We start from the raw sequence: 26,219 nt of genomic DNA on the forward strand, positions 1-26,219 counted from the left end.
CTGAAACTGATGCAAAATTCACTGTAAATGCTGTGAATGCCACAGAGACCACAGGAACCTTAATGAAGCTTTTACTTGGGTCTACTAATTTTTAATCACAGAAGTTTTCCCATTATGAAATGTCACTGTTTACTGCTGCTTCACTGCTTCTCGCAAATATCTTACAATTAAGCCCAACTAAGATGAGATACACGCAGTCTCTCATTTCAGTGCAGCAGTTCCCCTCGACTGTCCTTGTCTTTTGTCCTCCCAAATAGACAAAATGACAAGTTCAGCAGCTCCCTCCCGAGCTCCAGCCACTCCCAGCTGAACTCCAGGAGCAACATGACAACTGAGAAGGTCAGGGGTCAGAGGTCATTATGGATCGTTTCAGGTCACAGAAGATGGTTTAAGTCCCATGGGTTGCTCAGATGTCAATTGGATTCATGAGGTGTTGTCAGGAAGCTGCTGGAAACATGCGTTGACACACAGCATTTGTGTTAATTATATATTTGTGTTGCTTTTCTCTTTGTGTGTGCAGCATGAGGAAAGCACGCCTGTTGATAAAGCACTGCCGCTTCCCAGCATTGAGTGAAAACACATCCTGTGGTGCCAAACAACACTTGATTTACTGCTGTGTTCAGGCATGTGGTGATGCCACAGCGCCACCTGGCTACTAAGATATGCTACTGCAAATTAGACGTGGTTACACACATTATTAAGTTTAACCTTGAACAGTCAGACAAGATGAAAATCAAGAGGCTGATGCTCAAGGAACATGCCCAAAACTTTTCATTGGAATATATGAGCTATACCACTGAAGCAAACCGATAGATGTAAAAGTTTATTTGAAACTATAATCGCAGAAAAAAGGTTTCTTGAAAAAATGTAAAGAGAAAAATGTAATTTTCAACCTTGTGACTGAATGACATAGTGATATTTTTTCTCCAACAAATTTAAAGTCAGTTTTGACTTTCTTCAAACTTCCTTTGTTAATGTAGTTGGCTAATTAATTGAGAAATCTGTTATAATGTATTTTTACATTTATAGTAAATAATCTTTTATTGTATTGCCTCTGTGAAGTGATTTATTTTTTGGGGAAAATGTGTGGATTTTCTTATTGTTAAATTACCTTTTAAAGTATTATTTAATTCAGGCAAAGGACATCTCATCGCAAAAGTTAAGCAGGTGACATTATTTGTTTAGTGAAACTGATTAATAAAAGCTAAAGTTTAATCCCCCCATGCCTGACAAATAATATCCAATTTTTATGTCTCAAATTTCAACACTGGCTCAAACTTAAACAGCTGTTTCTGCACTCTGCTGTGTGTGTATGACAGGACTGGACATCAAACCACACATTTTTTATATACAATTCAGTGCAGTTCTGTGTGAACTTACCAGCTCATTCTGTTTATAGATGCTGAGGGCTTTGAAGCTTGAGGGACAGATCATTTTCAGAAAAGTTAATGATTTTGTATCTGCACTCGATACTCGAGACTTCCCATTGTCAGATTTTAGAATTGCTGTTGTTACTTGTGTGTGTGTGTGAGTGTGTGTGTGATTATGTATTTTATATTATGTGTTTTAAAAGCTGAAAACCCAGTGTTTTATAGAGCCAAGAAATCCTAAAACTGTGAAAATTGTTGAATTAGCTTTTACCTTTGACTCACTATTTATCTTCTACAGTTATGCAATTATGAAAAGCAGCATCTTGTGTGAAGAGTCAACCATCCAAAAATTACATAAATTAATGGATAATATAAAGGGTACATAAATGAACTAATGCATATCTCCATTAAAACTTCCCCAGCTGATTACTTCAATATACTTTCAATAACTTTTAGATTGCAAGCTTTTGAAATTGTGTGTTTACATATGCAAATTATACCTTATCTAATCAAATATGTAAACACTGGATGAAGCCAAGTTTAAATTTCTTGTTTCATTTTGAAAAGTCAAAGGATTTTACAAAAGGAAGGCGGGATATCTCTTTTCATCATTCCATAAATCAGAAAAAACTGCCAACATTCATAACAAAAATCAATTTCCCCCATGTTTTTAGGATAAATATGTCATATGAACCAGTCCATGAGTGATATATAAACAAACCCCTTCTGTGAAGACCTTCAGAATATAAAACTGGATAGTTTGGTATATGTGAGTGCTAGTGAAGTGGATATTTCTGGCGCAGAGAATGAGAAAAAATAATTTTTAGAAAGAAGATATGTTATGTAAGCAAATAGCCCAAAATATCGAAATTGACCAGTACGTGATGAAACAATGTTTTTGCCTGTCGTGTCTTGCCTTAAGAAACAGTGTGGGTGCAAATCAGTCAGAGAGGTCAGATGCTGCCCTCGGTCCCTCAAAAAAAAAAACAGAATTTAAACTGTATATATGTACAGTATACAGTGTATTTCACTTTCTCTTTCTATCTCTTATAGGATTTTGCTAGCCTAGCACTTTATTAATAATTTCCTTCTTCCTGCAGTCTCATTTGGTCCAACCACTTTCAGGATTCCAGCATAATGTATTCAGCCTCCATGACTATAGTCCCCTATAGTTACCCACTTTTTAACATGCACTGACTCTATGGTACAGATGTTCTGGTGCCCAGAACATATCCTTTGAATGTCTGAATAGTCCACTATTTATTTCAGGATCAGCCTGGGTCCTATCCTAGCAAACATGTGGAGGGCATGGAAGTCAGTGATTACAATGAATTAGAATTTATCAGGATTTGTGAGGTAAATGAGATTTCACAGTTTTAAAGTCTAGTGTATAAATGTATAAATGCAATGATAAAAAGGAATTGAACACACCTTGTTGAGACTGATAGTCCAGCACAATCATAATAGAAAAGCAGCAAACAAAACAGACAATTACCATCTTTACTTGCATCAGTTCTGTTACCAGACCCGACACTTCTACATTTCAGTAGGTGGGAACTTCAACCACTAGAGGTCGACAGACACAAGAGATTTAGCTGGCATTAGTTATTCTCAGTGGTAGTATGCAGTAGTATTCATATTCTTTACTTATCTTATTGTCATAAGTAAAAATTCTGCATTACTTAAGTCAAAGTGTATAAGGAAATTCAGAAAGAAATTCAGGTATTAAAAGTAAAGTATTCAATGCAGAAAAATGACCCACGTGTCTGTTATACATGTATTCATGAAGTAATGTAAAACCAGGATTTTACTGTTGTAGTAGTTGAGCTAGAGGCAATTTTAACAATTTTGAAAATAACTGCAACTAATGATTGTTTTCATTATTGATTGAGTGGTTGAGTGATTGGTTGGTTTGTAACAATGTAACAAATAGTGATACATTCATCACAAGCTCTCATTGCCACCTTCCCAGGGATTGTTTTGTCTGACCAATAGTCCAAACCTCAAACTATATATAATAATAATTTATAATGATTATATCTATGAACTGTAGTGGAGTAAAAGTATAAAATGGCATGAGATTGAGAAATTAGGCCTACCTCAAATGTGTACAATTTTGGAGTAAACGTTCTAACACTGTTTATACTTTACAACAAACTGAACAAATAAGTACAACATACTGCATACTTAATCATTACTGCTCTGTCATAGCCTTACAGGGGTTGTAGATACATTTTTAGGAACCTGAGTTGTAAGTAAAAACTGTGTCCCTCCTCTGACTCAGAGAGAGGTCGATCATTTCCAACAAGGCTGCTGCTTCCATGCTGTGTCAGACACTTATCCCCAAGAACGTGAGTTACATACCCTAGATTCAATAAATGAGGCTGCCATTCATTAACTGTTAATTGTATCTGTTGGGTTATGGTGCCAAATTTGTCAGAAAGCACAGAGGTTGTCATTCATGCCTTTAAAGTAGTTTTCGTCTAATCAGGTTTGTCCTTGTAATCATAATTTCTATCTCATGTCATAAAGAAGCCATGGCTCTAATCCCTACTTTCATTTTGAGTGACGTCATTTTCCCTTTAAAATGTAATGAAAGCCTTTCACCACTGGGTGGCAGTATGTGCATTTGTACTGCACAAGCCTAAGGTAGAACTGTATCTGTGTGAGCTTTATTGCAGTTTGACCCATCTCATATTCAGAGGCAATGATGTGAAGCGCTTGATCTCATATATAAGAACTGATGTAAAATTATATAACAACCCAGACAGCTCGATACTAAAGAGAGAGTGAAAGAGACACAGAGAAAGAGTGGGAGGCTTTAGCTCAATTACAAAGCAGATCAAACAGAGAAAAAGGTGAAAGAATATGTCTAATAAGCCAAAAGGCAAAGGAGCACAGCATGCATTTGCAGCCATGTATGGAGATTTGATGGAGAACAGATGGCCTCTGAAGTTTTGGATGAACCTTTAGACTTGACACTGATGTTAAAAATTACAAGGGATCTGTCTGTTTGAATTTTTGGCATTTTGATGTGAAAACCTGCATGGATTTTTTTGTGTAATCCAAACTCAAATAGATGGGATAAAGCAGCTAAGACAATAGGATAACTACCCCAAATACAATGTTTATTTTGATCAAACAAAAATTTAAAGATTTGGTGAGTTTACAATGGCACCTGCTGCTGAGAAGAGAATAGAGAGAATAGATTTTTAGCTACCCAATAAGTTTCTGTGATACTGAAATGTAAATATATTCAAAATGATATGTTGTACATTATTTCTCTCATATTGATTCCATTTTTAGATAATATTTTATAGACATTTAATGGGTTTCCTAAGATATTAAGTGCACAATCCTGCAGTAGCATGTTACTGTAAGAAATCTTTGAGCCAGGTAATGGCAGTTCATGGTGTACTGAGCTGAGGGGATTTTACTGACAAGTGTTTTGCCCTCTTGAGCTGATATTTCCAATACAGAGACCATCTAAGGTTGCGAAGCAGTCGCTCATAAAACTGCTGCGAACCAAAGGGCAAGCTGGAAGCCAAAAGGCTGAGAATAACTTGTGCAATTGTGCTGTGAGTGAGAGAGAAGGTGAAAAGCTTCAGACACAATCAATAGCTGAGAATGTGAGTGTGTCTGCCCTTATGTGTGTGAAGCAGATACTGAAGGAAGAGGACTGCAGAAAGATGGCTTATAAGTATAGTGAAATTAAATAATAGACATGGTGGCACTTAAGATTGATCGTGACATATTTTAATATTCATAATCTTGGTTAGATATTGCTGCCCTGACCCGACTGCATGTTGCTTTTTCTCCTGGTATGTTTCACTCCTATAATTTGTAACCTTGTGACATACATTGCAGCTCTGCAGCAGAACCACAAAGTCCTTAGCTTCTATTCACATATTTGAAGAACTTTGTATAATAACTTTTTATGTGAAGCGTGGCGTCTCAGCGTCCCATAGGATCATGGTACACCTTGTTAAAACCATCCTGAGGGGGACGATCATTACATTGTCTACACACAGAACAAGACAAAGCACTTAGTGTGCTCTGAACATGTGGCAGTTTTTTGCTGTGTGGCAACACCAGACAGCAGCTGTCACCTCTGACATCATCACTGGAGCGAGTTGGCCCTTTTTAGGTGGCAGTGTGCCCCGGTGCGCTCTGGGAAACAACTTGGGCAGATGGAGAATTTGAAGAAGAACAGCACTTCCTTTTCCTGAGAAGCCTGGATACAATGGATCTGCATGGTGCATAATTTTCTTTCATTCTCGCTGGACACACAAACGTAGACACAGCCACCATTAAAGACACAGGACACAGGTATGTTGAAAATCTTACAATGTATATAATTGACACAAGATTTCAGGTACAACAGCAAATGAGACATTTTTATTTTTTAACCTCTTTCTGGCATTTATCTTCACCGTAAGCACAAACTCTCCATAGATTTCTGATAACAACAAAACCAAAGTAAATAAAAACAAGAAAAAATTAAAAGTACTCTTTTTCCTCATAAATTGGCACCTTTAAGAAATTCCTCTCATATTCAACTTAGTGTAGAGTAAAGCTGTCTTTAAATGGTGGGATAATCAGCTTTGTATTTTTACCACCTGATGGATGAGGGCAGGATTGAGGCGCAGAGACTGATTTGATATCAGCACTGTGGACAACCCTTCCTCCTGCCTCTTTTCACACACAGGGGCTTTGTGTTTACACTGTTTCACCATAGTTGAACAGGAGACGTCTTGCTGGGCCATATCTATCTGCATACACACATCCCCAATCAATAGTCGTTTCTGGAAGGTGTTGACTCGCATATTGATCGACCATCTTGTGATGTCTTTGTGCAGACAATGCCATTTATTGGCCTCATAAAAGTGCAGGTTTTATAAAAGGGAGGGGGACTTTGAGCAACAAATTAATGAGATCAAAAGGTGAAGGAGGAGAGGGGGAGGGGGCGGGCTTGTGCAAATTTCAGCTGATGACATTGTGAGGCAGTCATTGAAACTGAAGTTGTGAGTTACAAGTCGTCTTTGAATTGGAATGTCACCATCACAGTTGGAGTCATTTTTCATTCTTTAGAGGGGCTTAATGTGTACTTTCACATTCATATTAAGATATTTCCAGAGGGCCACAAAAAGAAGACCCATGTGGTGCTCTTTAATTGTTCTTGGTTCAAAATGTTGTTTTTTTCCTTTCCCCAATGGAACATCTGAAATCAATCTTTCTCTTTAAATCTCAACATTGACCCCAACACTAAACAAAGTGTCAAAGCAGTCACAGGCAGATTTCTTAACCAGGGACTAACAGAAAGACAGCACACAGGCATACACACACAAACACACATACGCGCAGCAAGCCTAGCATTCATTGATAAAGAATGTCTAAAAAAAAAAGAAAATACCATCAAAATAACTTGTCAGGTAGCACAAATGACAACAACTTCACCCATTTTGAGAGTCGAACAGATGTGCTTCTCACAACTTTGACAGAGTCCCCAACTACTTAATTGGATCTGCAGTTTTATCAACTGTCATAAAATGAGTTATAGTGGATTGTCCCAGTGTGCGACTGTCCATTTCTGTCCTCCACATAAAACTTCTCTGTCGTATACAATGCTGGAAAGCAAAGACACCGTCAATACATATTGGGAGTTATTACTGTTGTAGGTTGGACCTTCTGTTTTTGAAAAATGAGCTATATCAATATTAAACTGCCGTCAGTTGAATAGCACTCTGTCACACAATGTTATTCCAGTACATTTCAATACATTTCATTTCTGTGATTTATAAAGGCTCTATCGTCCGTCCCTCATTTGCTCTATCAATCAAAGACAAGTACACACATTCACACACATACACATATACCCATGCAAGCATTGTCCCATCATCCTGCACACAGCGTTCTTAAACGAGAGCTTTTGACATTTCTTTGAATTAAAATCTGTTATGTGTTTCCTCCCCCAGCAAGGTTCTCATTGGAAAAAAAAGCCCTACACTGTGTTCCCACAACATTCCCAGTAAGGTTGACACATAATGAAGCACTGTGTCATTGTCATATTGCCTTGCCATCATGTAGAAGCATGAGGAACGCTTTAAAGGTCATTATAATTGATGAGCAGGGAGAAGGGTAGAGGGAGAAGGGGGTGGGAAGAAAGAGGCACTGATATAGAAAAGTTGCAGTAAAATGAAAGGCAGATATGGATACACTGTGACAGATGATGAATGAAATAAGAGTTATAGCATACAATGATCTGGCCGTTAAAAAATTTTGATACCTAATTGCCTATTTTTTTTTTTTTAAACAACAAAGAAGCAATCAAAAATATGTACACTGTTGTGTCTACATTAGAAATAGTACAATTCAAAGAGCATTGTGTGGCTTTTACTGTGATATGGATAATTGCTGCAAACAGAAAAAAACGTATGACATTGCTAGCTGCAATTATGATGCTAATCACAGGAGCACTGGGCCTTTGCAGGGAGCACGCAAAATGATTCATATTATATGTTTGCTTAGCTGTGCACATAAAAAGAATACTGAAAAAAAGCGCTACATGGCAGCAATGTTTCAGCCTCTGTGTACATTTCTGTTCTGCTACACGTTTCCAAAATCATGAACTGTCAATCCTTTGCTCTGAGGGCCATCTTAAACCAATACCCCTGCTCCACATACAGTGCTCTATAGTGGGAAGCTGCTGTCATCTGAGACCTGGCCTGGCCCAGCATGTGTTTTGCTTACACCAGACTCTCGAATTGATCCTACACAGCCAGCCAGGTCTGCAGAGAGAGGGAGATCTGCCTCAGCAGGGGGGAGGGGCGGGAGGAATGTAGGGATGAGTGGATGGATGGAGTGGTGGATGGGTCACGTTACTCCCACATTAGACAATCATGTCAGTGTGAATGTGATCACGGTTATTATTACAGCTTACATGATGAAATGGCAAAAAGTGCTGACATGGAGAGCTCTCATCCTTGCTGTGTGTAATGATATTGTGAGGCTTAATGCATTAAGAGGCCTGGTGGGCCGTGCTGTCCAGATTATCCTCCTTTAAAAGTCATCAATATTTTATTTCATTTAAGTCTGTGGTTTGTGTACTATTTCTATAAATAAAGTAAAGTGATTAAACCACTTTGGGGTCTTTTGTTTGAGTTATTAATAAATAAATAATTCTACTGAATACAAGTGCTGTTTTAAAGGAGTGGAATATCAAATATACGTATCTGACTGCTACCGCAAAGCCCCATTCTCCCTCTCGCCGTGGTGTCAACACCAACATACTGTTAACAATATAGTCTTACACATGTCTTAGGTACAGATATAATCTCAGAGAACCCAAATACCAGAAATGAAACATTAGAAGATGCGAAAAGACCAGCTCTAATGGTGTCATAATATAGCAAGAAATAAAAGAGCGGAACCAAAACATTTATGAATTCCATTTTGTTCTAATCCAAAACCAAAAGGAAGTCCATCCAAGTGATTTTTTTTTTGTTGTTGTTGTATACTTATTTAGTTTTGGCAAAGTAACTAAGCCCAAGCCTCTCCTTCCTCCCCTTTCAGACTCTCCCCAACCCTTAAGTCCCAAACTCAGTCCCAGTTGGTAGATTACACTGTCAATTATCGCCGGTGCAGCAAAATGAGCAGTGAAAGCAGGTAAATGGTGATGCAGGGGAGGTTGTGGTTGGCTGAGGATTTTGACTCCCTGTTTTCTGGAAGGTACGGGTAGCGTATGGGTCGGGTAGTGACCGGGACAAGGAGGCGTGGACCCCGGGAACACATATCATCAGCGCACATGCCGCTTCCTGAACCGCTGACATCATCACCTATGGACAGAGGGTCAGAACATGAGCTTAATGGTACCACATACATAACATTTGCTGTCACGTAGTCATACATATTAAACATACTTTGCACATACAGTATTTGCTTAACTACCAGTAAGAAAGATTAGGCTGACTGTACAGGGGCAGGCCCCAGAAAAAGGATGGGTATTTTATCGCCAGCATCACTCTGCGTTACATACATTATGTGCTACAAAATATGACCTCAATTATTTAAAAAGGCACTTTGATTTAGGCCGAGCATTTTATACTTTCATCCTAATTCCAAACATACTGATTTTGCTATTTTGTACATACTAATGTGCAAGTGTGCTGCCTTATCAAATGAATAAAACAGAGTTGTTTATTTGCTTTAATCTAGAACTGTAAACTGTAATCCATCAGTGAGTCATCTGTGAGGACATTTCTTGCAAATGCTCTTCAGAAACTTTTGGAGCTGTGATGATAAAAGTACTCACTGCTGTCCTGAAAGTCCACATCCTGGCCGTTGAGAGCATTCTTCAGGCGGTGCGTCATGATCTTCAGCTGCATTATCTGTTGGCGTATTGTCATGTCTGGCTTAGTGATGTCAATTTCCACTTCAGGGTTGTTGATCTGACTGGCTAGGCCATCACCCATCACCTCTGGAAGGTACCTACCACACACGCACAGTTGTTTAACATGTGATATAGTCTGAAATTCCTTTCATTTCGCATGATTTAGTTTCTTTAAAGACAGAAGAACAGAAAAGTTGGATAAAAAAATGCAGCATAGTACAAACAAACTTGGGGAATAAATAAGACCGTGGCGTACATCTGTTTCAAGAGATTTAAAATACCAGACCCAATAAGGCTGAAATAGCAGAATAAAGTATAAAGTATATAGAAGTGAGCATGTATGTGTTATTACCCATTAATTGAAGTTCACTAGTGGAATATCGTAAAATCTCTTTTTTTCAAAACATACTCAGTGTAGCTTTAATATGCAGATTTATTACAGTACCATGATTCCATTATGGAAAGGATATTTGATGGCTGGGACTTCATGTCACACACAGTTTGCTTGGACAGGTGCAATATTGTTAATGGTGGTGCGTATGGTTTTTGTTCCTTTCCCTATTCTTTGTGGACTGGTTTTCATTGGGAGATGAGGTGTGGTTAAGCTTTGTGGTGACGAAACTACGTCACTGAGGTGTACACGCATCCACTGATGGTATTAGGACATGATTCAAGTTCAGGTGAACAAGAGCACAACAGTTGAATGGGACTGCTAGACGAGCCAGCCAACAACGTCAGTCGCTTTGGAAGTGGTACTCCACAGACACTACAGCTTCTCACCCTTTTCCAGCTCATGAACTCTTTTTGTGGAAAACCAACCCTAGTTTAATTTTCCATGGGTCTATCAACCAACAATCAAAAAAAGAAAAAACTGAACTGAAGTATTAGGATAGAGCTAGCACTGATGAGGGACCCAACACCTGCTAACCTGCTGACTCAGTAAGCTAAGCCATCTCCCAGCTGTCTGCCGAATCTTGACAAACAGTTCAGAGAGAGTTACCTCTGTTTCTTTCTCCTCTACATACTCCAGGTCAGGACTAGCCAAATAAACTGCACTTTCTCCTAGACCTAGTCCGTAACAGTATGCCAAAAAGAAAAAAGGTAAGTAAAGTGTGGTCTCGACCATGTCTGGTCACCTCAGTAATGACTCACAATTCCAGTTATACTGTGCATTAAACGTCATTATTTGTAAGATATCATGTCATTTTTGTACTTTCATATCTTACCATGAAATACCTTTCTTTATAGGTTTATATGTCCTACCTGGCACGGTTCATGCCGTTCCAGCACTTATCCTCGGCCCCCGTTCCAGTGGCTACTCTGTCACTGCAGAGAATACCTGGGAGAGAAACCCAGTACGGCTGCATGTCCCTCAGTCTCATGGTTACATCAGACACCTAGGGCAGAGTTGACAAGAGCAGATTCATGAGCTTTTATACTTTGTCCAAAATTACTGCATGATGGTGGACAGGAAATAAGAGAGTAAGAAAGACTCCTGCTTCTTCAATAACTAACTGCAGCGCTCAGTGATCTGACTCAGTCAAGCATCCAAGCATTCATTCCCATCTAATCACCCCATAGTCGTCTGTGTAAAGGTAAAATGCACAGCAAAAGGGGTTTAATGGCCCATCATGAATAATGGCACCTGCATCATAAACCATCAATTGTAAAAAAGGGACAGATTAGGCCTTCAGAGAGCAATAACAAGGACACTGATTCAATCGGGGTAAATACTAACCAGTTTGCCCATTTTGTTAGAACTGGATACCAGATTGTCCTCCACTGTAACCTTCCCTCTCTTCATGATGTCGTCAACTCCTGTGCTGCTGGTTCCTCCCTCTCTGAGGTTGCCACATGACTGGAACAACTGGGGAAGGAAAAAGTGAAGAATAGACAAGAGAGAAAATGTAGAGAGAGGATACATGGGAGGGGGGGAAATTAGCAAAAGGGTGAAATTAGGAAATTGACTCTGACAGAGGTATAAATGTTGCTTTCCAAACACTGCAAAGCCCAAAACAGATTTAAATGCTTTATCATCAAATTAATATCCATCCACATCTGGTAACTAAGGCTTCAGACATCAGCTCTATACATTTTCCTACAATGTGTAGCTCATATATCATGATCTTTATTGGCGTTAGTGTTAACAAGACTGAAATCTAACACTGGAACTAGCTCTCTGAATAGAATCCTATAAATCCATACTCATACTGCATCAGCAAAACATGTTGCATTTTGTTGGACCAACCTGTCTATGAGTACACAAAGAACCACTGAGCATATTAGAACACAAAATCTCTATCTTTGAACAACAAAGTGACAAGTTGTACTTATTATTTGCATGACCCCAAGAGTCAATCACAGCATTGCTCCAGCAGAATGATTCGCAGCTCAGAAAGTATGACTTGTCCCTACGGGGCTTACAATTTATAAATGGAGCCCAGGGAATACAGTAAGACTGCAGTCAATCTGTCATCCAATCTGGCCTGCTTAGAGCAGCCTCAAGCCTTTGAACCTTCACACATAACTATAAAATAATCCTGTCTTAAGCTTTCAGCCGTGTCTGTCAGTATAACTGTTGTATGGTTCACAGCTGATTGAATAATAAACACAAAAAACATGGAGTTTACTCTGTTGTCCAAGTAGTGCCAGATCCCTCCAGCTCATTTACTCATGCATACGGCAATCACTTTTATCTGTTCCTAGTGGGAAAAGTACATAGCACAACATATGGCTTTTGATGTCAACAGATTATGTAAATAGTAGATAATCTGTCCTACACTGTGTCTACCATAATATTAAGACCATAGTCACAAATTGACTTCTATGGGATCAACACAACTCTTTTCCCTTGAGATGAAGATCAGAGGCTGAAGCTGTGTGTGATTACCATACTGAACCAGGTCAGAGGCAGTCTGCCAGGCTATGGTTCACCTCAAGCCAGCCAGGCTCTTTAACAGCAAAACCAGCACAGAGGAAGCTTTGTCTTTCCTCTCACCATCTACACTGTTTCCCACCTTCACCAAAGAACTCAGTCAGGTTTCCATTGGTGTAAGTGCCATTTAAGGATCATATAAAACTGTTGCTCAAACACCATTAAACAGTTAAGTAAATGCTTGGCCTGCAGGCTCTGTCATGACTCACATCCTTTTATTTTAAATCAGGTACGCTGAGCATTGCAACAGCATTAATGTAAGATAGGTGTTGATTGTACAAACAAATGAGTGAAGAGGAAATAAGGTAGCATAGTGAGAAAGGAATGAACTCATGGGTCCAAGGTTTGTGTATTAGTTTGCACAGTGGTATTTCCTCAGACAGTAAATTATTTGTATTTCCTTACTACTCTTTTTACTGCTTTATCAGGTGATATGAGTATTTTAAAGCCCCTGAAAACTAGCTTTTCCTCAGTATTTCTCTGTACATTACATATTCATGACTAAAAAAAGCTAATGAGTTAATCTGCTTCATTGGGACTGTGCAGGTGTGCTTTGAACAGATTTGACTGATGGTTGCAAACAATCCCACAGTCTCATTTCGACTCCAGCATTGCTTAATCTTTGATTGGTGTAATGAAGTGCATGACATCACATTTTTTCCCAACTATACTTTACCCACTTAAAACCACTGAGACTACTACAAGAAAAACAAAAACACAGAAACCTCTTTTGTGAAAAAAATAAAACTGTTAACAAACTTTGTTTATGCAGGACCACCTTGACAAGAGGATCTACATATATTCAAGTCTAACGAGTGAAGTGAGATGCCTGTTCATTTGTAGTCTTTTTCCTTCATGTAAAAACATTTTGCATGGTTCAGTCAGCTGTATACAACTGGATGCATGTGCACCAATTTGTGCTCTGACCTTGGTGTTGATGGTCACTAAATTCTCCATCATGGTAAACATGGCTTCTGATATGCGATATGGGATTGAGAGGACCACGCTATCCACACCAGATGGGCCATCAAAGCGATCAGCCACCTGTATCAGTGTTTCTACGAAGACAGGAGGTACAGTTAGCGTGAAGAATGCGTGAAATGTTTCATATGTAGTACATTGGTAAACACCAGGCACAAAGTAACATCATGTGTCAAATGAAACTTTAAGGAAACATATGGCTGAATTGGAATGCACGTGTGAATGTGTGTGCGCTCCCCACCTGCCAGATGCCTCCACTCTGTGTTGAGGTCAGCCTGGTTGGCCAGACAGCCCTTCATGACGTTGCTGCAGTAGTTGGCACAAGGTCTGGCCGAGGCCATGCCACGGCAGTGGGGACAGTAAGTCATCCTCATCATTGCGCGCGTGCACTCCTGGCTCTGCGGCACCTGGGGTAGGGCACAGTCAAAAATAAACACACACCACCTGGATGAAAAATTACCCAAAGTGTGTTTACCCAAGCATATATGATCTAATAGTCTAAAAGATACAAATGATAGCAGAAGTTGATCAAACTGTATTTGACCACTCGAACTGTTCAAATCTGCTGCAACTGTACAGGAGAATTAAACAAAAGTTTTCAGTTTTAATAATATGTGAAGATGGAAATTTCTTTGGCCAGACAATGACAGTCACAGAACCGTGGGAGGTCACCTCCCATGGTGACCTTTTTTTAGTTTGTACCAGACTTTCATTCAGCACAGTTTCCTTGGAAACCACTTTGGGAGAATTGGCTTTTTGTTTCACATGTGATGAAAAGGCCCTGACATTCATACAAGTATTCTCAGTCCCTCACTCCATCCTTCCTGCCTCTTCCATTTCTCTCTCTATCCCACAAGGCTGTTCCCCCAGGAAAGGGCCTTGGTGCGTGAAAAGTGAAACTGGGTTAATACCAGTAAGCTCTGTTCACAAGAGAGTACAGCTATGCATACAAAACCTCAGGAAGTGTGTGTGAGTGAGAGAGAGGGAGAGAGACAGAGCAAGAGAGAGAGAGAGAGAGAGAGAGAGGTGGAACGAGCCCAGCTACGCATACAAAGCTCCTCTAAGCTGACATCTGGGCCAGCCTGATGCTTTTCCTGGAAACTGTTCTTCCAACAGCAAAGTCACAGTTAAAACCAGCTTTTAACAAATATACAGTGGAAATAGGACAACAATATCAGGTGGGAAAACCAATCATCGACACTTTGAATACTCTACAGACCTGTCAGTAGTTTATCAAAAACTCAAGTTTCCTCAGCATAATTGAACATACAAATTATAGTTTTTCAGACCGTGGACAGTAGGCTTGCCCCCTGATAATAATCAGCAGCTTCTTTGTAGCGCTTGTCCTTCATGGTGTACTTACTGTGTGCATCATAGTATTGTATGCAGTTTATAGCGCTTTTTGATTTTCTTTGGTGACCCACACCTCAAATACGTTCTTTCATCAGTTCCAGTGTGGAAAATATTGGTTGTCAAGTTTCAAACAACCTTCATTGTGTTCTGTTTTTATTTATTTTTTCTTGGCAGTATTGTAGGACTATTTGTGGATGTATCAACACAATTTCCCAACAAGAAACACTCAATTTAATCTAATCATATTTGATCCACATTTATTTTGACACTGTTTCAATTATAAATTACATTTTAAACTACATTAAAACAAAAACTACATAATAAGCCTAAATGAGTAAATGCAGCTCTAATGTATGAAAGAGACCAATAGAATTTGGTAATTATTGCCAGTTGCACAAGGAGGACAGTACATTGTGAAATAAGTTACACAGAAAAGCAATAACCACATTCCCAGGCTTAATCTCAAGTCATATGAGACATGAGTCAGATCCTCACTCCTGCCCTCCTTTTCTTCCCTCCTCCCATCCTTACCCTACCACTCATTAGCCAGGGATGAGTCAGACGAATGCTTTTTTGGTGAGAGACAAGAGTGAGGGAAGGGAGTATGCAGGGATGAGTGGAGAAAAAGACTGAAGATGAGAGAGATAGGGGGAGTGTTAAAAAAGCTACGAGATTCACCAAGGGGCGTTGCCAGGGGACTAAAAAACCCAGGGTGACGTTAATGAAATACTTATTAAGGACAGACAGCCATTAATCTAGTTTTCAGTTGCATCATCCATACAGTATTAATGCTGGGAATCCCAGGCCAGGCACAACAGACATGAAATGGTGTGTAACTCCTCCGTGGTGCTAATTGGAGGTTAATGTTGACAACTTCGTCTTTAACCTTGGAGCTGTGGTGCACCAGGCACTGTGAAAGAGGGGCTGTCAAATTAGAAACAGACTCATTGACCTAGGGCTAGAAAACTGAGGACTGGTTTCATCATCAATGCATCTCTCGATTATTTTTCTGACATACTGAAAAAATACGTATTAAAATGTCAGAAAATAGAAAAAAAATTTCCAAATTGATAAATTACTTAAATTATACACACACACAGCTACATACTCTCACTCTGACCTGATTTGAATCTCTATACTGTCCTATCAAGAGATAACAAGGAAAAGTTTTAGGTTTTAAATACTCTCTTTGATGTTTGGCTCTTTGACATGACTGTGTTACATTTTAACACCCATACCCTTACTCGTCCTTGCTTCACCTTCACAAAATGCTCCCCATACCTGTCAGTACCTTCTATAATGCCCACAGCAATAGATCCTGAGAATCCTCTGTCTCTCTCCCCCCCCTCTCTCTGCTTGTCTTTCCTCTGTAATTAGTAAGGATATATGAGCGACCTCTCCCCCCATTGTGTTATAGAGCGAGCCGATCCAGACTCCTTGCCTCCAGAGTGAGCTATGTGGCGCGTGGCCTACTTCCTCCACTCCCCTACCCGAGGGAATAAAACAGTCCGGAAAAAAAGTTAAGGACACAGCAACTGGTGCAGCCAGGAGTGAAGTAAGGGAGGAATTAATACAGAAAGAAAGACTGCATCTGACTGTTGAGGAAATTATTCAGTTATTCCACGCATCTCCATCTCTCTCTGCTCTGCTTTGCCGTCTTCTTAGCCTCCTTTCACGATACTCTTTCATCACCTTTCACTACAGTTCCTATTTTTCATGACTATAATCTAACTAAAACATTGCAGGGATTCATGTCATGTTTCCTCTAAGTTGGTAGCAAACACAGACTTCAGCAAAAAGATGTTTGGAGAACACACATACAGATCATTTCTTTTTATTCTCTCCAGCTTTACACTCAAGCAGTGTAATACCTCCCTGAGCAGCGTGTGATAAACATCTTCAGTCACTGGGCCCTTTAAGTGGCAATACATAGCTATAAATAGGAGCGGTTGTCTCATTAGGGCCCAATCAATTGAAGATAGAATTACAGGGGAAAGGATGGGAAAGCTAAGATCTGAATTAGTATACCAAGCTATTCACACTAAAAGGAGACAGAGGACAGAACAGGGCACAGCTCTGGGAAATATCAACAGGGGAAAGAGGAGAATAAAAGATTGAGTGTGGAAGATAGGGACAAGAGAGGATGCTGGAGTTTGTCACAGTCTTTTTGTGTTATCTTCCTCTCTCACTTTATTTCACTGTCTCATTTGTTCCCATCACAGCACTGCGCTATTCCAGTCTGCATAAGTACAGCACAGTGCTGATTCTGTGCTGGGGAAGACAGCGACACACAATTTATGAATATGAAATTGAACAGTTGGTTGAAGTCTGTACATCATTTAGTCAAATTTTACCAAACAGGACTTGACTTGAATGACTCAAAGAAAATTTGATGTTGCCACTTTTTTCACAGTTTATTGGAATTAGATTGTAAATTCCTTTTTACAAAGATTGATGAAGTGTGTCCGTAGTGACTGTCCTCACAATACATTGCGCTCTTGCCTTTCCTCTTAAGACTTTTGATAAGTGTGTGTAAATAGGACAGAAGGCGGTCCATGACCCCATTCAGAGTAGCAGCGGCCCCAGTGCCCTGGCATTAGTGCCAGGATGACACTTAGTAATTTTGTAAAAGCTGTGCTAATTATTCACGCATTTTCCCCGGCAAGCCTTATTTAATGAACACATTTCTCACTGTCCTTCAGAGCCAGCAAAATGGCATCAGACGGGAGATGAGTATTAGCCACACGAGGGAAATGTGCATCACCATTGGAGGGGAACGACAGAATGATGAGGTGTGTGTGTGTTTCTGTACCTTTAAGCACTAAGAGAGATGGTTATCAGTTTAGCATCTTGCTGGCAGAGCTCTGCAGGGATCGTAAGATACTCTGGCTGGTCCGGGGTACATCCATGTGACAGAAGTCATGAATAGCAATTTCAACTTAGTGTGCTGCCCATGCTTATTCTGATCCACAGTCCCCTGTTCGCTTACTTGAGTCTAAGCTAAGCAGTAACTATCATGTTTCTAGCTTTGTTGCATGCATGTTGCATGATTCCCTTAGCTCCAGTTTCAGTTGTCACTGTCATTGTCTTTGCCTTGTTATTCACAACTACCTGCTACGCTAGACTAGCTGCGTTCGTAGTTATTCCTGATTTCCCTGTGGCTGTGCTAGGCTTTGCTGCATGCAGGTACTTAATTGAGACATCTGCAGGTCCTTTGTGTAGGTGTGGGACATTGTGCCTATTTTCCTGGCCAAAAAGAGGCAGAAAGACAGGCTGTCTAACTCTGATGCTACCTAACCGTACAGTATGTGCCACCCACCGTGCAAGGCAGAACTTATATGTCAGAGTGAAAGGGAGAAGGATCATATAGATTATTTCTTTGACATGCATCCAAATGTGTGGCCGTGCAGTCAAATAGCAGCAACACAACCTCTTTTTTCATGCTATTGTTTTTTTTCCTCTTGCTCTTCATCTTTTCATGCTTACACACAGCCTGACCTTGTAATATTTCATCGCAGGAAAGAACTGAAGTATTTATCTCTGGTACAGCATCTGTTTTCTCAAAGGATGTATATTTCTCACGGGGCAACTGCTCTCAACACTCTCCTTGCCCACTGTCTGACGGAGGTATTTTTCACTGGGGCGTCAATACTGGCCACCTCCCTTTCAGGAGCTGAAATGATTTCCTAGGCTTGCTCTGATCTTAACCTTACTCTTGTCTTATACACAGAGGGGACCATTTCTCTCGGGAGATATTAACCCTCCCCGCGGCCCGGGGAGACATTTTTCAGCATGGAGCTGACATTAACTGTTGTTGCAGGGGCTGATTGTCTAAGCTGCAGGCCATACTTTATGGAGCCTCTCGTTTCCACCAACATTGATCTGCCACTGCTTTATACTATGCGCACAGACTGGTAAAAACAGGCCTGTATGTATGTGTGTGTGTATTTAGGTGTTCACATCAAAGAGGAGGAATGGTGATCACTAAGGGGAGATGAATACAGACCCCTTAACACAAGAATACCAATGAGCATGTAGAGGGAGCAGAGAATATTAGCTTTGCGGCAGATTAGACACCATTAAAAACATGTGTGAGGCAGTAAGTCGCTTCCATCAAAAACAATAAAACCAACCAGTATGGGAAGTAAAAAGAAGGACTATAATTTTAAGGGAAAGAGACAAACGGCAGTTGATGGATGGAGGGGATTCTATGTAAAGTAAAGCGGGAAGAAAGTGGAAGAGAAGGTTTTACCTGGGACACCTTGCGTACCACATCCCCACTGACCACCAGTCCCTGAACAAAGGAACGTGCCGCCACAAATGTGCGCGTCACCGCCATCTTCATTGCACGGGGTGTGTCTCCAAAAGGTCGTAGTGTCTCTATCTGCTTAGAGACACACTCCAGGTAGTCCTCACCTGCAATCATCATTGACATTTATTAAAATCTTTGTCAAAGTAGAAGATCTAAATACATCATAATATTATGCTATAATAGAACAAAAAAATCAGAAAATCTTATTTTATTTCCTACTCTTTGATTATTATGTATATACTGTGTATCACAACTGTGATATACATTCTCAGGCAATAAAGCTGTGTTTGTAAGGTCCCATTAACCCATGAATTAGCTCTTGTTTGTTATTTGGTGTTTTACAAAAAAAGCTTGGTGTACCTATGAAATATTGCTTGTTTGCCTGGTAGAAGAGCTTCTCCAGCAGCCTGGCCCAGAATTCATTGAGCACCTCTTCCAGGTTGACATTGGACCCACGGTAATAGTGTCTCAAATCCGTGTACAGGTCAGTGAAGACCTGGGAATTTTGGGAGTATAGGAGTCCCCAAGTTGTAGTGAAAGTCTCCTGTAGACTGATCGCCGAGCGGTTTAGCACCTCCACGAAGTAACCTAAAAAAGAAAAATATAGAAAATGGGTGGTTTAAAAACAAAAGAAGGAAGCACCATTGACTCATATTTATATATATATATCACAACTACATAATGCATGGGATTATCTTCCTATTACTCATGTTTTCACTATATCCTCACATTATCTTTCCCACCCACCATACGTAGTGTGTGCTGCTCAATATAAACCTCAATACAGGATAAAAAGTAAATTACTTTTACAGAATTTCCTTATCTTATTGCTTTGTGCTGCATACTTACTCTGCCTCATACTGTCAGTGAACCTAATGTTGAAGTATGTGCGAGTGTCCCTCTAGGCAGACGGTGATTTGTTAATTTTCATTAAGGGGGAGCACATAACCCTAACCCTCACCCTACTCATAACCACATTGTAAAAACTATATCTGCAATCATGTCTGCCTTAAAATATTTTGTTTCGGAGTTGGCTTGCTCTGTGGGTGTATTTTCAGACGCTACCAAATGATCACAGAAATATTATAGGAATATTATTATAGGAATACTACAAGCAGCAGAGTGTCTCTATGACCCTCTCATTCTTCCACAACTAAACGTTGCTAACGTCACTCTGATCATGAAGGTGACACTACTCTATAGAGTATACAATACTACAATAATACAGAATTTAGTATTTATAGTATATAGTTTAGAGAATATTATAGATCCAAGACAAAACTGACAAAGGTGCAATTATAAATCTATCTGCAACTTCAGCACCACGGACAGAGCCATGGGTTTATCGATAAACAGCATCGTTAGGCTAATGATATTTCAGAGCCATGGTCGGGGATTCTAACTTGCACAAAGTTATATAAGGAATCAGTGAGTCAGGCAGACTAGACTAACATATTCCACTAAAACGCCCTCTGCACTTTCTATGGGATAGGGAGGTGGAATGGCGAGTTAACAAGGGTCATTTTTTCTAACAAAGAGGATGGCTCTCAAATCGCCTACAGCCTCTAAGGGATATCAGAGAATTGACAGCGCTTCAGGGTGAAGTATATATTGCTCCAAGTGAGGATTTACAGATATAGGGTACAGGCAGAGGCAGGCACACAGGTATAGGGAGGCTGTCAGTCTCGGAGAAAAAAAAGTAGGAGAATGTTGAAGTCTGACTGAGACAAGCACAAACAAAAAAAAACCCATGCAAATAAAACAGGGGAAGCAGACTGCAAGTCCAAATCCCCACACTAATGTTATAAAGTTTGTCCAATCCATTCACATGCATGAGAGCAACAGGATATATACACACATGTATAATGTGATCTGTTATAACTCAAAAAAAGAATACAGAGTCTGCAAAAACTGAGCATTTTAAGCTTAAGGAAAGTTTTTTACTGCAAAGCTGTTTTGGATTTTATTAGCCTGCATTACTGGTACTCACTATACTGTAGTTCATGGGTCATGGGTGGGATGGGTCGATCGAGGTGCATACACTCACATATTGAGTTTGTTTTTATGAATTCCATTTCTTTCTGTGGCCAGTGGTATAAAGATTTTTTCATCCATTTTGTGTGTAAACAATGTTTATAAATGAGGAGCCCATGCTCTGCCAAGAGTATGGCAGCAGAAAATTTAGCACAACAACAGCATGCCTGGACCATCCATCTATTCAGGCCAGCGTTTGCTCTGCATCTCTCCATATACACAATGTGTTCAAACCTGGTGCATGTGTGTGTTTGTGTGTGCGCATGTTTATCTGTTTGTCTGCCTGTGTATGTGTGTATACGTGTGTGTGTTTTTGTGGCAGGGGGATGGGAAGCTGTAGTCAGAGCAGTGTTTACTTTGTAGGTGTCTTATCTCTGCCTGCCACCACCTCAGATCGGGAGTAGACAAGAAAAAGGGGAGGTTGTGGCTTCCACAGGGGACATCGCGCCCGGAGTTAGCTTATTCCCCTAACGAAGCTGTTTTTAAAAACATCATAACACACAATTCGACCACACACGCACGCAGGCACAAGCACTCCCCAGCATATTTAGACAAAATGCAAACACAACCTGTCTTCTCACTGATTCCCTGACGACAACAGTAAAAAACCAAGCCACATTATAGAGTAGCAAAACTCCAAACATGCGCAATGTCTGAAGACAATCACAGCACTTGAAGTTGCATAACATGTTAATATGCTAAGCTCATCCTGACCCATCTGCATGGCATTATCTAAGCACTGGCCTTGTTAGATACTGTATATTTGCTCTGCTTTCTCACTCATTAATAAACCAGCCGGCCTGCTTCACCGCTGCTGTTATTTGCTGCTTTCTTCTGGCATTTTCACAGACTCAAAGCTAAAAGGTCTACTCTCATCGGAGCCGTTGATTTGAAGAGATGTATTTAGCACTCAACGTTAGCCCACATGTACTCCTGTGAATTCTCATTTTGAATTCAACTAGAAGACAACCACCCAGAGACATAAAACATTTCTTATTCTTGCTTTTGCCACATTTAAAGGACATTCTGTGCTTGGTGAGTACTTACAAAGGCTTACAGCATTTCTTTAAAAAATTCCAACTTTGTTTTGGTTTTGAAAGTTCTATACTGTGACACATCAGTTTTTCCTCAGTTAGGTTCAGTCCCAAAATAATGTCAGTGTACATTATTTCTGAACTGGAGACATGTAATCTTGTCAGTCAAGTGCTTTTTGATACACATCTTCCAAAACATATGAGCTCTATGTGTGTTCAAAAATACAATAAGGGACTGATATCTCTATAAATCTAATTATAAATTGTTCTTTTCATTTTGCTGTATTGTACTGGAACGGGCTTGCTCTTCCTCAGTTGTGTTATATAAGCAAATCCAATTTTAACTTTGCTACTAAATGTACAAATTATATATTAAAACACTGAAATAAGCCCTACTGTAATATATATACTATGATATATTCTTTATAAATAAGGGTGAAGAAAAACAAGTTAACTTCCTCAAGGCAGAAAATGTTGATGCAAATGTTTTCAACAAGATAGAGAAAACCTTTCTTGTCAGCTGCTCATTATAGCTGCAGACCTGAGAGCACAGAGCAAATGGAAACATAATGAATGGTGTGTAGCCTATACAGTATCTTTGTGCATGACACAAATAATTTTTGAGATTATAATGCTCTGTGAGATAACTGCTTCTGACATGCTGCGGCCGTATGTCCAGCCCTTGTTTAGTAGTGAGACATTCTGGCTGGATGACACATCATTCCCCTGTTCCTTGACCTCATGCCACTCAAACTATCTGGAAACACAGCTCTGGGCCAGGCTGAAAGTACCAGGAGAGCTTCATCTGTGTCACTCACCCAAGCAGTGCGAGTAAACGCCCAAAAACGCACTTCCAGGAGTCAGCAGAAAAGCACATACACACACACATACACACCAACTTCAAAGTGACGCATATACCCACAGACACACGAGGATCACAGACCCTCACACAAACACACACACACTATCCAGAGTGCACAGTGGCAGGCAGACAGACAGACGGGGAGCGGCTGTGACAGGTGCAGCTTTGCTTTTAATCCCCATTAGAATTCATTCCTGCTGTGTACTGTCAGCCATACTGTAAAAATGTCTTGAGTCTGGCTAAGCAAAATGGGTTTCAACAGAAATAGTTTCATTCAGGTGATGGTGTGAAGTTATTTTCTCGATTAAATGAATTATCCACAATTCTGTTTACAGTCTTAATATAGTTGGGGCATGTTTTTAAGTGCTATGGGATCACCACATGTGGAGGGCAGATCTTGGTAAATGGTATCACGCTGTCCAGTGCTCCTCTGCCCTTCAGCTCAAGTGAATAATGATCATCATTAGTATGACTCAAAGCCCCTGTGCATGTGTGTGTGCATGTGCTTTTGTGTTTGGAGATGACCTTTCTCATTCTTCATCTGTTTGTGTCTCCATGAAACGGGGAGTCACAAGCCACATCCCTTCCTTCACCCCTCCTTCGTTTTATTCGTTTCCCCCATCCTCTATCATCCCTCACACCTCCACCTTCTCTCCCCCATCGACTGCTCTCCAAGGAAGGAGTGATGGGAGTGTGCACTTAATTGCTTTATCCCTGCACAATGGGTGTGGAGGGGACAAAGAGGGGACAAACTGTTGTTGGGATAGTTGGGCAGTTCTACTCATTTTCAGTTTAGTAATCATGAGGATACTATATACATTTGTACAATTGTATACATTTACAATAATAATAATGAAAATGGAATATATGTGATATCAGTTAGTTGTAAGAAATATCAAATTGATTCATATAGAGTCAGTGATGCAAGCTACTGTATCTTGCCCTGGAAAAGTAATTTTATGTACAAAACTTAATCTTCATCTGATCCAAATATTTGATCAAATCATTCGAGAATAACTATTGTGTCTCACTGACAAGTCAAGTCAGTCTTATTTATAGGCTATAGATATACCTGCTAAAGGGCATAAATGAATACATTTTGCAGCAGTAAGTAATACAGTGTGCAGTGATATTCCATTTTTATTTCTATAGCCCAGAATATATAAAGGGCTTTACAATCTGCACAACCATACGTATCCATAACCAGATTGATTAACCTTTTACTAACCAACTTTCAAGCAAGTTGTGTTAAGAAATTAGCAAAATGAGCAACTGAGTTTTAAGTAATGCAAAATAGTGGAACACAGTTAATTGTTTTGACTGTGTCATATGTGATTTTGCATATGAGTTGCAACATTGTCCTGTCTATCGATATTGGAAAATATCCCCTTTTATATTGTGACAATATTTCAACCAATTGCTACAGACACCACCCATATTGACTTATACTTAAATTAACAATAAAAAAAAAATCTTTAATGTGACAGTAGATTAGGAAAATCTCTCTTGCCACACTCCACATTCTGCCTTTAATTCTTTCTGTCTTACTTATAGACACACACCTACACACCTATACACACACACACACCTACACAGACACGCACACACACTTAGAACAAGCTAAGTCAAGCATGTGTGTCTTAATGACTTTCTTCCTGCAGTGAGAGGGGAGTTAATGATTTCATTTGTAATCACTCTGAGCTTCACATCCAGGCCACCTTGACATGTTAGAGGCTTATTTTAACTACGTTCCTACATTTTCTTATCCCACTGCTTCTAAACCTGATTAAACACAGGCACACACACACACACACGTTATAGTGCACACACAAACCCTCACATACCATAAAATTACATATTCAGTATTCCATCCTCTTCTACACTCTCTTGGTCTTTTATCAATCAATACAGCACTTTAAAGCAGACGAGTAGCTTCTACCTCCATGCCCTCCTTACCCATTCATCTCTCTGGTCTGGAGCTTCAGTCCTCCTCCTCTTTCACACTCTGTCTCATGTGTCAAGTTGTGTTATTGACTAGATTTTCTGTGTAACACAGAGGTACCATTGATGTTCCTCTAGCTGCCAATCACTCTCCCTGAGGGCTTGGACTGATCCCGAGTTACTTTCTCACAGAGAGGTATTAACTGACCGAGACTTGTGTTGCTCCTTCAGGACTAATCCAGAACCAGTTTCCTCATACAGAGAACTTGGCGCGTCTGGCAACATTTGCCACTGTGTAATAAGGTTGCAACTCACACAATCTTATTGAATAATCTGATCCAAACTGTTTGGTGAGTAATCACAGGCTGACAAGAAATCACTGAATTTTTAACCACTGGTCTGTTCTCACCGGACTCTCTGGTCTTCTGTGAAAACTCATTTTGGTGTTTGTTTCCTCCAGTTGGCAGTTAACATTGTCTTGCATGTGCAGGAAATGTTTCAAAGCACTCGGGACCATGCTGGAGGACTGAAAAAACTTTGTAAAATATACAATCCAAACTCTGGGAAAAGCTTGATTTCTGAATTACAAAGTTGTTGTTTTTTCAGGAGACATTACCCATACTGTGACTTAGAAGAATATTTAAAGCTGATACTCATATAGTGATGTTAACATGAGTGTTTAAGCATACAGTAGGTTCATGCACATACTCACATATAGTTCAGGGCCATTATTAGAAAAGTAGCTAAGAAACATGACAGATCAACTGAGTTTTGGCAGTGCACCAGATACTGACGAGGGAGGATTGGACATAAAAGGAAGATCAGCAGAAGTATGAAAGGGAGTAAGAGAAAAAAAATGGGGCTCCAAAACAGCAATTGTATATCTCTTTCATATCTGACAGCCTTAATTCTATTTGTCCCTTTGACAAGTGCTGAATGATCATATTAGCTGAATGGTTTCCTTGGCAGAGAGCAGAGAGGCAGAGAGACAGAGAGCAAGACATGAGG

General features: G+C 39.9%; 1 protein-coding gene across 1 annotated transcript in view; it reads right to left on the bottom strand.

Annotated features, from left to right (window-relative positions):
• Nucleotides 1–5,702: 5,702 nt before the first annotated feature.
• The window catches only part of LOC127378817 (glypican-1), a 63,853-nt gene continuing 43,336 nt past the window's right edge, over nucleotides 5,703–26,219 (bottom strand). Inside the window, exons 4-11 of the mRNA XM_051428115.1 lie at nucleotides 19,701–19,928; nucleotides 19,281–19,444; nucleotides 13,917–14,082; nucleotides 13,622–13,752; nucleotides 11,498–11,626; nucleotides 11,023–11,156; nucleotides 9,682–9,857; nucleotides 5,703–9,205 (exon numbers count right to left, since the gene is read on the bottom strand). Coding sequence (XP_051284075.1) covers nucleotides 9,000–9,205; nucleotides 9,682–9,857; nucleotides 11,023–11,156; nucleotides 11,498–11,626; nucleotides 13,622–13,752; nucleotides 13,917–14,082; nucleotides 19,281–19,444; nucleotides 19,701–19,928 — 1,334 coding nt within the window. The 3' untranslated portion in view covers nucleotides 5,703–8,999. The remainder of the gene's footprint in view (nucleotides 9,206–9,681; nucleotides 9,858–11,022; nucleotides 11,157–11,497; nucleotides 11,627–13,621; nucleotides 13,753–13,916; nucleotides 14,083–19,280; nucleotides 19,445–19,700; nucleotides 19,929–26,219) is intronic.

The sequence above is a fragment of the Dicentrarchus labrax genome, unplaced genomic scaffold, assembly GCF_905237075.1.
Source record: "Dicentrarchus labrax unplaced genomic scaffold, dlabrax2021, whole genome shotgun sequence".
Lineage (NCBI taxonomy): Eukaryota > Metazoa > Chordata > Actinopteri > Moronidae > Dicentrarchus > Dicentrarchus labrax.